The sequence below is a fragment of the Carya illinoinensis genome, chromosome 3 (assembly GCF_018687715.1).
Source record: "Carya illinoinensis cultivar Pawnee chromosome 3, C.illinoinensisPawnee_v1, whole genome shotgun sequence".
Lineage (NCBI taxonomy): Eukaryota > Viridiplantae > Streptophyta > Magnoliopsida > Fagales > Juglandaceae > Carya > Carya illinoinensis.
The window spans coordinates 54,201,208-54,214,045 of NC_056754.1; the positions used below are offsets into that span (position 1 = coordinate 54,201,208).

Genomic DNA, 12,838 nt, shown 5'->3' on the forward strand with positions numbered 1-12,838 from the left:
CAAATTGAGAGGGCATATAAGCATTTCTCTAATTGTGTATAGAAGAATTGTGTTTTAAATATTATATTACCAACTTAAGAAGTATTTTTAGAAAACTTGGAATTATTTCAAGACTAGTTTCAATCCCTTCAAAATTCATTTGTTAGTTATTCAATTTTAGTTAAGAAAAATATATTTAAAATTTTCAGTTTATTAATCAAAATAACTATAATTATAGGTTTTATAGAAAAAAAAAATCCTAAAAAAACTTTTATGAGTAGGAAATTATTGATATACAAAATGTTTAGTATTAAAACTTTATTTTTTTATTTTTATTTTTTTAGCACGATGGATGTTTGCAACCGCAAACAGAAAATGAGAACATAGTTGACGTGGCTCCCTGTTTCTTCGCCGCGTGTAGGCCATTGGTGCGATCGACTCCCAACTACCAAGTATTAGTACAACAATACACCAAACGATCATACGCGTCCACTCCTCATTGGGCATTTGGCTAGAACTCGTTTGCGTCGAGTTACTATAAAACGACCGAAAACTACACCATTAGCGCCGTACTACTTTTTTGCAGAGCCAAAAATGGCGGATAAAGCAACTTCAAAGCCGATAGTGGAAGACGAGGAAAATGAGGATTTGAACAGTATCAGAGTCTGCGGCATGCAGTTTGCGTATGAAGGCGAACCACCGCTTTTCGCCGACTTCAACCTTAAGATCCCCCCCGGATCTCGATGTCTTCTCGTTGGCGCTAACGGATCTGGTTAAACAAAATCCACACTCTCTTAACCCCTCTGATCTCTAGTTTTCGCTTTATTACCGTTCTTTTTTTTCTAATTCATTTCCTTGGTTAAATTTTTTCCTAGAAAGAAGTAAATCTAAAATATCCATGGGGTTTAGTGTGTGAACTTTTCACGAATTGGTTTATTTGTCAGAAAACACTGAATCTCATGCCTGTATGTAATTCAATTAGTATCTACAGTTTAATGTGGGAAATTTTCACGAATTGATTTATTTGTCAGAAAACAGTAGAATTTCATACCGGTAGGCGTTTGAAGTAGAATTTCTGAAAGAATTTGTAGTTCTTTGAATCCGTTTCCTGAAATAATATGTTGTTCTTTGAATCCAATTTGTGTTGAGTTATTTGCCACATGACCTTTTAATATTCTGGCAGATAACAAAATTAAAATACGCGGACAACATGGTAATGGGTGACATAGCCTGAAACAAAAATTGTGCTTTCTATGATATTTCTTCGATAAAACGTGAGATTATATACGTGTGAATGTGCGAACGAGTGGCTGGTCATGGTGTAAGGGAGAGTTGTGTGAAGGAAAAAAAAATAAATTTGAGACTAATGCATTGCTCATTATGTGCAGGGAAGACCACTTTGCTGAAGATTCTTGCTGGTAAGCACATGGTTGGAGGAAGAGATGTGGTGCGTGTGCTGAACAATTCGGCTTTTCATGACACTAAGTTGGTGTGTAGTGGTGACTTGGCATATTTGGGAGGATCTTGGAGTAAAACCGTTGGCTCCGCTGTGAGTACTTAAATTCTACATCAATAGAACTTGTTTTTTAAGACTATGAGCGTGGTATACAATTGCATTGATAAAGATAAAGAGCTAATGGTGAAGTGCCCCTCGATTGAATTAAAGCATGTCGAAATTCACAACTATGTGAATCTTATATTTGATAAACATTGCAAACATTCAGGGTGAGATTCCACTTCAGGGTGATTTTTCTGCAGAACATATGATATTTGGAGGTGCGTAATAAGCTGCACACTACATGTTTTCATATAATGCTGATTTTTTTTAGCTGAATTTTCATTTATTGCTGATAATCAAATGATATACCCACCCCTTATGGGATGAATAAATAAAATACAGGAACACCTCTGCTGCTGCCCTTAAGATTCTTTTTTTTTATAAGCACGCATGTGTTTGTGTATTTAAAGATGATGGACAGTCCTTCGCATTCTCTCTTCAGTAATTTTTCTTTCTTGTCGGTATTAAGAAGAACTGAGATTATACAGAAATTCTCTTGTGGCAGTTGAAGGGGTTGATCCTGATAGGAGGCTCAATTTAATTGAGCTACTTGATATTGATCTGCAATGGCGAATGCATAAGGTATCTGATGGGCAGAGGCGTCGAGTCCAAATATGCATGGGTCTTCTTCACCCTTTCAAGGTATCATGGAATGATGAATCTGAGACTGAATGTTACTTATAGGGCTCTACCATTATTGTTACAATTTTTCTTTTTCTTTTTCTTTTTTCATCATTGTTGGAACTCAGATTGATGTTTACTTGCTTTTTTCCCAAAGTTTTAATCATGCATAGTATCTTTTTTAATATCTCGTTGAATTGCATTGTCTTCGACCTCTACATGTTGGCTGTATCATATTGCATTTGGTTCTATCTCTGATGAACATTGAGTGAAAATCTCGGGAAAAGTCTCACTCATACCTATGTAAACACTATTCATTGTACATTCACAGGTCCTTTTGCTAGATGAGGTTACAGTGGACCTGGATGTTGTTGCTAGACTGGACTTACTCGACTTCTTCAAAGAAGAATGTGATCAGGTTTCAGTTGCTTTTATATTATTATATTCAGATGCATGCACTGTACAGTACCAGATTTGAAATATGGAAACACTTAAAATGGGGAAGACACTTAAAATGGGGAAGACAGTATTAGACATGAAAAAAGGTTTGGAGACACTAGCAAATCATGTGGTGGCCGGGAATCATCTCATCAATTTGCAAGCCACATGTAGAAAATATGGCAAGCTTTAGACGAACACATGTTAATGACATCCTTTTTATGCATTCACGGCATCAATAATAATGTTTATCATATTTTCTATAGAGAGGAGCTACAATAGTATATGCAACCCATATTTTTGACGGTCTGGAGACATGGGCAACGCATTTAGCATACATTCAAGATGGCGAGTTGAGAAGGGTACAGATGCTATCGGAGGTGAATGAGTTGAAGAATTCAGCCAATCTACTCTCTGTTGTAGAGTCTTGGCTCCGTGCTGAAATTAAGCGTGAGAAGAAGAAACCCACTAACCGTCCTGCCCAAATCCAGAAGACCTTAACTTCTGGTAGTTCTCCCTTTATGTCATCCAGGCATATGGCATACTACCGTTAATCTTTCTGAAGCTAATTCTTGTTTGTATGATTCAAATAATTAAGCAGCTTTAAAGATATATAATTGATACGAACTCAAATTCAAGGCAAAAAGTAGAAAAATTATGAGGAAAAAAAAAAAGATTTTAAATGATATGCCAATACTGTTCCTGTAGTACTCTTCATCACCAACACTCAATATATACGAATTGATGATAGCTGCAATTACCAGCCATCGATCGGGTTTGTTGGCCACATGGCGAGCCATAATGTTGATCTGCCACTGGCAGATAATGATGTAATAACTTCCTGTTATATTCATATTCAGCTACATTAATTCATTGGAATATCGAGATCGAGTACTTTGTTGTAACATGATGACAACATTAACCCATAAATTTATATGCATTTTCTGTTTCATTTTGTGGTGGTGAAAGAAATTAAGGTGTTTTGTCTTAGGGAATTAGGATCTTGATCATTATCATCATGACCACGATGAAGATCGATGATCATGTCTCAAAATTTTAAAAATTTCGTTTTGAAAGCCCCAATCTCATGCAGTGGTACGTAGCTCTAACTGATCATCTCCTACACAACCACCCCAATGGTAGGATAAACGCTTTCCAAATTTCTGATTGAGCTAATCTTTAAAAAGGTGTCCATTACATAATGTCGGCCATGGGTCTCCATTAATGGGACCCTTATGATACATAAAAGCGAAGCAGATTACAGTGCCCCCAAAACCATTACCAAAATAATTAGCCTAACTGACAAATTTGCATTCTCATTTCTGCTCTCTCTTTTTTCTTCTTTTTCGGGTAAATTAAGCGATCTGTCTCCTGCTGCAAACATAATATAGAATATTCTGGCGGCCAGGGATGCTAGCTAGTTCTGAGTCATGTTCATGAGCTCGTTTTAGATGGAATGATCAGTACTTGTTTATCAAAAGGAGCCTATTTTTAGAATAAGTACTTCATGTCAATAGTCGGAAGTTTTTAATTTGCAGTAGCAGTACTTGTGTGATCAACGTGGGATCGATCCTTAGAAATCGATTACAGCACTTAATTTGCAGCTGTTCATATATATGTATGCCTCTCTCTAAAATCCATTGAATTATAGCCTTAAAAGATATCCCAATCCATAATTAAGCTAACCATGAGAGAATATTATTATCGACAGAGAAGGACGTACCGTGGTACTGAAGATGAAATGAGGTCATAACATGATATATAAATTGACAAGAGGCGACATGCAATTATAGATGCTAATTATTGAAAAAGTAGCTTAGCTAGATCTAACTGCATCATCATCTTAGGAAAAAAAGGTACAAATATAGTGGGAATTAAGATTCTTGATCATCATCATCAGTAGTAAGTACGGGAAAAGGGTGGTCTCCAGGCGGAGGCAGTGAGCAAGCAAAGGTCTTTCCAACCAAGCTTGAGGGTGCCATTGTCCTCCACCAAAGTGTAACCATCGGAAGGGAACATTCCCAGGAGCAAAGTGGCCTGAGTGGCTGCATTCCCACCCAAAGATATCCCCTTGAATCCACACTGCTGCAGCTTCTCCCTCCAGTTGTGGAACTTCACCTCCCCACTCCTCGACGGCCCCCCAACAGCCAAAACGTTTCGGATCTCCCTCGATAGCAGCTGCTGCTCCACCACATGTCTCTCCTCGCTCTCCTCCCCATAGCTACTTGCCCCTAGCGAATCGAACAGCGCTGAGTAGTAGTGTATTGCCTCCACAAACCTTCCCAAGAACGAGCCTGCGTGGCTCAGGTCTTGCTCTACCACCGTCACCACTTTTGGTGCCAACCTGATCCACCAAGATCGTCAATTATCATTTTACTCTCGACTATATCCAATAAAAAAAAAAAAAAAAAAAGAAGCAATAAACGTCAAAATGATAGTAATCAAGCGTGAAGGATCTTCCAAAACGAAAAGATCAAACGGAGATATGAAAAAGAAGCTATTCCAGGGATCATGGGTTAGTTAAAAAGTTGCGTATTACCGCTGCAAAAGCCACAGAGTATTGCTGTCGGAACCAGTGACATCATAAAGGGAATGTTGCAACCAGTGGACGGCAAGAGCCTCTCTCTTGCTGACGTTGAGCCTCTCCGGGTCCAAGTTCCCGACCTTTTCCGCCACCGGAACGAACTCAAAAGGAATCCCCAGTTTCTCGGCGAAGTCAGACAAGCGCTTGCCGGTAGCCTCGAGAGCATCCATGGAGGTCCCTAGGCCTGTGAGGCGCACATAAGGAGGTCCCCCAGGTCTACAAGCCAGGATGTGAAAGAGACCAGGCCATTGGAGACCTTGCATGATGTCTAAATCTATGATGTGAACCCTCTCCTCTCCTTCAAATGCTTCTTGTATGGCCTGATTTGCCGTGAAATGCGAGAACTTCACGAGGGGGCTGATGCCGTTGAACACTTGGAAGGCCGAAGCCAGCTTTTGGCTATAGCTATGGCTATGGGGCAGTGCTGCATATATTCCTAGGCACGAGCTCACTAGTCTTGCGGACATAGCCTCCGAGAAGTATGCCGCCACACGCTGTGCGGCCGTACCAAAAGGTGTCGACAGTTCGGAAATCTCTAGTAGGGTCTTGTTCGCTTCCTCAAAATTATCAACGGAAACAGCTTCGGCGCATTGCAGGAGTAAGGTCAGGAGGTGTAAGCCTTCCTCGTCTCTTTTCTGTTGTCGCATCTCTTCTAATTTCTTCTCCCTCGAAAGGATTGCTGCACCAGTAGTAATACAAGCAGTTGAAGTCGCTGGCGCTGCAGTCTCTGCAGGGGAAGAGTTTTCCTGCTCTTCTTGCCGTCGTTTCTCTTGTACTTGATGCACTTGATTCAATGAAAGAATTGAAGAACCGCATGCCTGCTGGTGGTGGTGGTGGTTATGATCGTCGACCGCAGGATCAGGGGAAGCACTCGGCAGTGGTGCAACTCCCCAGTGCAAGTATAATGGATTCATGGACTCAGGAGAGGAAAAATTACCAGAATCTAAAAGATTCAACTTAATCCGCTCTGAAGATCCTTGCACCAACCCTTGCTGTTGCTGCTGAACCACCGCCCTTCTCCTCTCTGGGCAGTTTGGGATGGGGTCGGTTGATGTCAGGAAGCGGAGCCTGTACTCAAGGAGGGCGGCAAGGTTGGGATTACAAGGGTAGATAATCTCTCTCACGTTCTGGATGAGCTGTGGAATGGACACGTTGTTGGAACTATGGATTAGATCCTTTATGACGCCGTCGATCCACGCTGTGGCTGAGCTATCTTCCATGGAAGAGCTGGCAGTAAAAGCAGTACCACTCGGATTAGGAACACTTCTGCTTTCGGGAGAAAACAAGGGCAGGCCCGAAAACCCACAAACAGCAGGGGTCTGGTTCAGGTGATGAGCAGAAGTTTGATGATCATGACCATAATCATGATGGTGATGCTGATGATGAAGTGACAGGGTCTCTTCGTTATAATCGTGATCATGACTTAAGTTCACAGGTGTAACACAAGATAGAAACCCACAAGATAAGCCCCCGCCTGATGACGTCATGGTGGTCAAATTCATGGGCGAAGGTAGGGAAGTGGAGTAGTTGTTGGTCTGTTTTGGATTTGGTTTGGAAAAGTTCTCTCCGGGAAAAATACAATTATCACTAGCTGTCACGGGTGGAAAAGAGCTGCCGCCACCACTCATCGACGATGCAGTACTGTTGCTAATTGTGGCAACACTTGATCTGCTGGACAACCTCGTATAATCATTTTTGCCGGCGGTGCTTGCGGTGATCAAGGTCGACTGAATCTCCATCTCAATCTCAGAGGCCGTCCTCTTTCTCGTCATCTTTCCGTTGGACTGGTAATGTTGAAGGCCGCGATTCTGAGGCGGTTCCTCGCAGATGCCTGTGAACATGATATTATTAATGCTTTTGTTGGAGGCAGTACTCGTCAAGGGACTTCTACCATTGAAAATGATATTACTACGATCTGTAGTTTCGTCGCTGTTATTGCCATTGATACCAGCATCAAGCAAAGTACAAGCAGCCATGGAGAGTACTGATCACGGAAGCAAGGCTGGATGAGGAAATATTGGAGGAGGATGATCTGCAGGTGTTGTTTTCCCGGAGAAAAGCAGAGGCATTGCGCATGAAAAGGGAGCCATTTGTGCTGCATGAAATGAGAAGGAAGATCATCAGATCATCCAAGCAGATAACTGTGTGAAGATTGGGACAGCCGCCTTGGGATTCTTCTCTCTCTCTCTCTCTCTCAAACTTTCAACCCATGAACACGAGCAGCTCGCACCTATGTCCTTTCAATCTTTTTTTTATGTTTTTTGATATTTTTTCCTTCTATTTTTGCAGTGCCTTTCCATCTTTTCGATTAATAATAATAATATTAAGTACGCCGAAGCCTATGCTTTTGGATGCTTCTGTTTTTTCACAACCGAGAAGAAACAGGTGGGGGTGGGTGGGGGAGCTAGGCTGGTGTCCCTGAAACCTTGCTTTTGGATGCTTTTGTTGTTTTTTCATAACCGAGAAGAAAGAAAAGTAGGGATGGCCGGGTGGGGAAGCGCGCCTGGTGCATGCATATGTTTGTACTTGGTTTCCCTCCCATCTCCGGTAAAGAGAGAGATTTATATATATATATATATATATATATGCGCGCATTATTCTATTTTCCAAACCAAAACAAACTCGAATGCATGCATGGATATATGGAGAAGGACTGAATCGAAACTAGTTAATGCATGAGCAAACTGGATCGGAAATACGATATGGAAGATTGCAACTAAAGCAATTGCTAGTTTTGTTAAAAGGATGGAAGAGTACTACTAGAAATTAACAATGCAGTCCAAACTTAGAAAGCTGCAAGTCTTTTCGTACTGTCTAGCTCCATGCTTTTTGACGTACGTACGTGAAAGATGGGGGAATGTTCAATTCGAATTGGAATGAGAATTTTATTTTATATATTTCTGAATTCATGAACCCAAATTCTTAAATTTCTATGAACTTATAATATAACATGATTGTGTAATAACCTCGATCATATATATATATATATAACAAAAAAATGTGAAAAATACAAAAATGAACTAAAACTAATTAAAATATTTATTAAAAAAACAGAGAATAGGAAAATAATAGAGCTTTTGAATGTTTTTAACGATACCATTCATGAATAATATTATATTGATGATCATGAGATTCAAAGATCTATTGATTTGTTTGCTTTTCAAGTCCTTGAAGTTAATTGGTTTGACTAGGGGACTTCCCTTTGGGATTTGATAAAAGATATATTGCTTGTTTAGAGGACTCAAACTGGTAGCAAACTGGAAAAGAACCAATTAAAAAGAAAGAAAACAGGAGCATGCATAGTTTACGAGGAAAAGTTGAGTTAAAGTAGAAAAGAAACAATAGAAAAAGAGGAGCACTATTTACTAGGAAAAGTTGAGTTGAAATTTTTGTAGTTTTTAATTAAAATTTAAAGTCTTCCTCGACTTAATAAATACATTTGTCCAATTTGGATGGGTGAAAAGCTGGAGATCTTTTTTGGGTTCGATCTGTAGGTAGAATGCATCTCAAATATAAGAGAAATGATAGTAGTAAACATGAATTTATAAGGATAATTATTTTTAAAAAATGAATATATAAGATATTTATATAAAAAAAGTTAATTTTTTAATAATAGATTTTATTTTTTTTAAATAACTGCATAATATTTATATATTTTATAACTATATTTAGTATAAGAAATTTTATTTGCAGTCTCTAAGTAGAGATTATATATATAGACTTTTTATTAAATGAGAAAAATCATATTTTTATGAATGATATTTTTATAATTTTAAAAATAAAATTATGTATATCTGCATTGCAGTCCCCATTTAAATATTATAAATAACATTACTTATTTAATATTGCTTTAAATATAAATAGTGGTGGATATAGTCTTAAAATATTTAAGATAATGCAAGTAATCTCATACACTATATTTAAAAAAAAAAAGTATGATTTATTGTAAAAAAAAAAAAGATTACTTTTTTTATGTGAATCTTAAATTTTATTTTTATTTTTAATATATAAAAGTGTACAAGGCTTGTATAAATTATTTTATAGAGGTAAGTTTATGAATCGATATGATTTAATTAATATGATAATTTATATTTATTTTACAATAAAAATAATTTTATAATTTAATATATCTGATTAAATTATATCTTATTTTTGATGAAATTTCCACGTGGCTAGCATTTCTATATTTTTGTTTTTTCCATATGTCTGTGACACATGCACACTCAGAGTGAACAGTACTAAATAACTGTGAAGAGGCTCGGGTTACGATAAAAGGAATTCATGCAGAAACGATAATATGTAATTGATAGGAAAAGGACAGGAGAGATGATACCAAACATTCGAGCTTGGTATGCATCCCAACAAAGGGCGTCCATATAAATCAACAGAGAAAAGTGGATGCAGCTCGTTGCAAAGGCCAAATTCTTAATGCTAAACCTCTTAGCATGCGCTTCAAAAGATAAAACAGATCAATAACAATCATGCATGTATCTATCTATCTTGCATCTCATACTTCATTATCATCATCATCATCATCCTTAAATATTATGTTCAAGCGGATTATATTTATAAGTTAGCATAGAAAATATATTCTTAGATGTGATTTGGATAATGAGTTTCGATGAAATGAGAGTTGAATAAAATATTATTAGAATATTATTTTTTAATATTATTATTATTTTAAAATTTGAAAAAGTTGAATTATTTATAAGTTAATCTACATATAATTCTCAAATGGGACTGCTTATACAAGCCCCTATAGTTATGTTTTAAAAAATTTTAAAGTTACAATAATATTCTTTTTAAAGTTAATGATTTTTTCCCATTTCACCTCTATTTATGATCAATGAAACTACATACGCAGTCTCCCATTCAGAATTGTAAATAGAATTTCTCATTATTTATTATATTTTATGTGAGTATTTTAAAAAATTGTAATGATTAGATAAGATGAGTTGAAATCAACCCTGAATGCAAACGGAGCCTTAACATAATTAATTTATATGATTAAACTTGTTTAGATTTACTATTTAAATTAAAAGCAATTGTGTCAATAATCTAAATGCTGTATTTTTCATGCTAGCTTGGGAGTTGAAAAACTCTTATACCAACTTATTTTTTACATGTGGTTTTATCACTTCATTAAAAATAAATTCTTAGGAAATTTCAATGTAAACAGTAATGTCTCATTTGGTTACACAATTCAGATGAGATTAGATGAGATATTTTGTTGAAAGTTAAATAAAATATTATTATAATATAATTTTTTAATATTAATTTTGTATTGAAATTTGAAAAAATTAAATTATTTATTATATTTTATATAAAAATTTTAAAAATTTATAATAATTATATTAGATAAGATGAAATGAGATAATTTAATTTTATATAATCAAATCAGTCCTAAATATTTATTCTAGACTTAAAATCATCTAAACTCTCCAAATATGAAATATAATTGTGGTTTCGTCCATTTATTAGTCATATTCAATTAATGTGTTACATTTTAGATTATTTATAAATTAAATAATAAAAAAATTATTTAATTAAATGAAGCATCAAAGAAACATGAAAACACAGCAAAATAATAGCGTATACCTTCCCCGCCCACCTCTTGCATGCAATTGCTAAAAGCACGTGTTGTGATTGATTGACTGATGATGTGAGTGACAGACAGCAAAATCCCATTTTCTATCTGATTCTTTGGATTTTGTGTTTATATTTGTATGCTTCCTCCAATCATTTATGCAATTATTCACCCATTGATTTTTGCTAAGATTTCGTCTAAATTTGATTTTTTTTCCTCTTTCAAATGGCCGACTTAACAGAGACAGACAGACAGACAAGTACTAGACAACCTTCACATGGATATTTAGTAGTTGCTCATATTTAGCAGCTGAGCAACGTTAGATATACACTGAGTGAATAAATAGTGCGTAACTGTTTTGAAAAAGAATTATATTTATTATTAAAAAAATAATTTTTTTATAAATATTATATTTATTTATTTTTTTAAAAAATTTTGACAATAATTATACACTTTACGACTGCAAATATCATTTTTCTTTAGGCTGCATTTAGATGTTAAATTGAGTTGAGTTGAAAGTTAAAAATTGAACAAAATATTATTATTATTTTATGATTTGAAATTTTTGAATTGTTTATTATATTTTGTGTTGAAATTTGAAAAAAATTATAATGATTAGATGAGATGAAATTGAAGTGAATCAAATTCCACCTTTCAATTTGAATAAAGAATCAATAATTAACATATATATGAAATTAAGTAAAGGTTATAAATATGTCTTGTAGGCGATTAAAGGTTATGATCATGTGACAAAAGGCGATTAAAGAATTAAGTTACATCAAATGTATCATATGGTTTATGGAATAAAGTCAATTACTCGTATTCCTCTAATATCGTAATTAGTACATTAAGATAAATCCTAAAAAGACGATGTTAATATGGAAACCTTGCTAATGATATTCTAATAAGATATGAATCTATAAAGATAAATTCAAACAAGATATACATGTGGATGGGTGCTATTAACATGGTGCTCTGAAATGTAACATGTCAAATTAGGCAATGAGAATCATGCTTTTGGATAGATTTGCCATGGCAAGACGCATCAACCCTTATATAGCGAAATATATATGATTGATTCATAGGTTCATTAGTCATTAAAAGTGCATAAATCCTTTGCGATTTAAGCATTGGAGGAATCTCCATTGGGTTCTTCAAATTTTTATTCTTTATTTTTTATTTTTCCCTGATTGCAGGTCACACGCATACTTAAAAATTGTAGGATCAACATTGTATAAATTTATTTTTTTATTTTTTATTTTGAAAAGAAAATGAGAAATTAAATACATTAATGATCACCAGGCCACTTGCGAAGAAGATCATATTTTTCTCCAATCTTGATGTATACAAGACAAAATCTCAATGATCAATGTTACCATGAAATGAAATGACACATCCCCCAGCTTTCCACTTATTGACCAAAATAAATGCTAGCACCACCAATATATTTCTGTTCAGATAAAGACTTTTCATCACGTAAACAGTAGTGCCTTCAAGCAACTGTCCCTTGTCATGGTCGAACAAAGGTTGTTCCAATGTATATGATCTGTCCCTCTCCCAGATTGATACTTACCACCTTTGTTCTCTTGTCCTTGATATCTATATTTCCCTCCTTCATTTCCCTCTCCAGCCCTGTACGTAATTTTCGGTTCTTTGTTTTCTGGTTTTTTTGTTTTGTTTTCGTTGTGTTATTTGATGAAGAAGAATAGAGGATTGTTGTTATGGAATCTTCTCCTATGGTTGGTATTATTAGGTTATGAGTTTCGAATTCGAATATGGATTAATCTTAGATTACTGATATTAATTGCCTAAGGATTTATTGAATTTCTTAATTAAACTAAGATCTAGACAATTATTGAAACATGATTTGAGGAAGCATTTACAACTTCCTGCTTTCTACGCCGGCCTCTTGTTTGATTCTCAGTAAATAGATACTACTATGAGTACATATATTCTTAATTGTGTATAAAACTTGATTATGGAGTTGTTTCAAATTCCAATATAGATTAATATTAAATTACTGGTATCAACTGCATAAGGATTTATTTAATTTTCTAATTAGATTAAGATT

The 12,838-nt window shown here is 35.4% G+C and overlaps 2 protein-coding genes across 2 annotated transcripts; one reads left to right on the forward strand and one right to left on the reverse strand.

Moving 5' to 3' along the window:
* Positions 1–496: 496 nt before the first annotated feature.
* On the forward strand, positions 497–3,548 carry LOC122305355 (ABC transporter I family member 19-like). Its single transcript, XM_043117831.1, has 6 exons — positions 497–751; positions 1,368–1,528; positions 1,704–1,755; positions 2,043–2,179; positions 2,490–2,576; positions 2,863–3,548. Exons 1-6 carry the CDS (start codon positions 574–576, stop codon positions 3,148–3,150), a joined length of 903 nt encoding a protein of 300 aa, XP_042973765.1. The 5' UTR covers positions 497–573; the 3' UTR covers positions 3,151–3,548.
* A 779-nt stretch (positions 3,549–4,327) lies between these two features.
* Positions 4,328–7,534, reverse strand: LOC122305354 (protein SCARECROW-like). Its single transcript, XM_043117830.1, has 2 exons — positions 5,136–7,534; positions 4,328–4,940 (listed from the first exon to the last, which is right to left on the reverse strand). Exons 1-2 carry the CDS (start codon positions 7,154–7,156, stop codon positions 4,493–4,495), a joined length of 2,469 nt encoding a protein of 822 aa, XP_042973764.1. The 5' UTR covers positions 7,157–7,534; the 3' UTR covers positions 4,328–4,492.
* Between the last annotated feature and the right edge of the window lie 5,304 nt (positions 7,535–12,838).

Excerpts from the sequence above, each read along its gene's own strand:
- LOC122305355 (XM_043117831.1), top strand. The coding sequence starts at position 574 with ATGGCGGATAAAGCAACTTCAAAGCCGATAGTGGAAGACGAGGAAAAT. Across the intron at positions 1,756-2,042 it reads AGAACATATGATATTTGGAG|TTGAAGGGGTTGATCCTGAT; the intron begins GTGCGTAATAAG and ends CTCTTGTGGCAG. Across the intron at positions 2,180-2,489 it reads GTCTTCTTCACCCTTTCAAG|GTCCTTTTGCTAGATGAGGT; the intron begins GTATCATGGAAT and ends GTACATTCACAG.
- LOC122305354 (XM_043117830.1), bottom strand. The coding sequence starts at position 7,156 with ATGGCTGCTTGTACTTTGCTTGATGCTGGTATCAATGGCAATAACAGC. Across the intron at positions 4,941-5,135 it reads ACTCTGTGGCTTTTGCAGCG|GTTGGCACCAAAAGTGGTGA; the intron begins GTAATACGCAAC and ends TTGGTGGATCAG.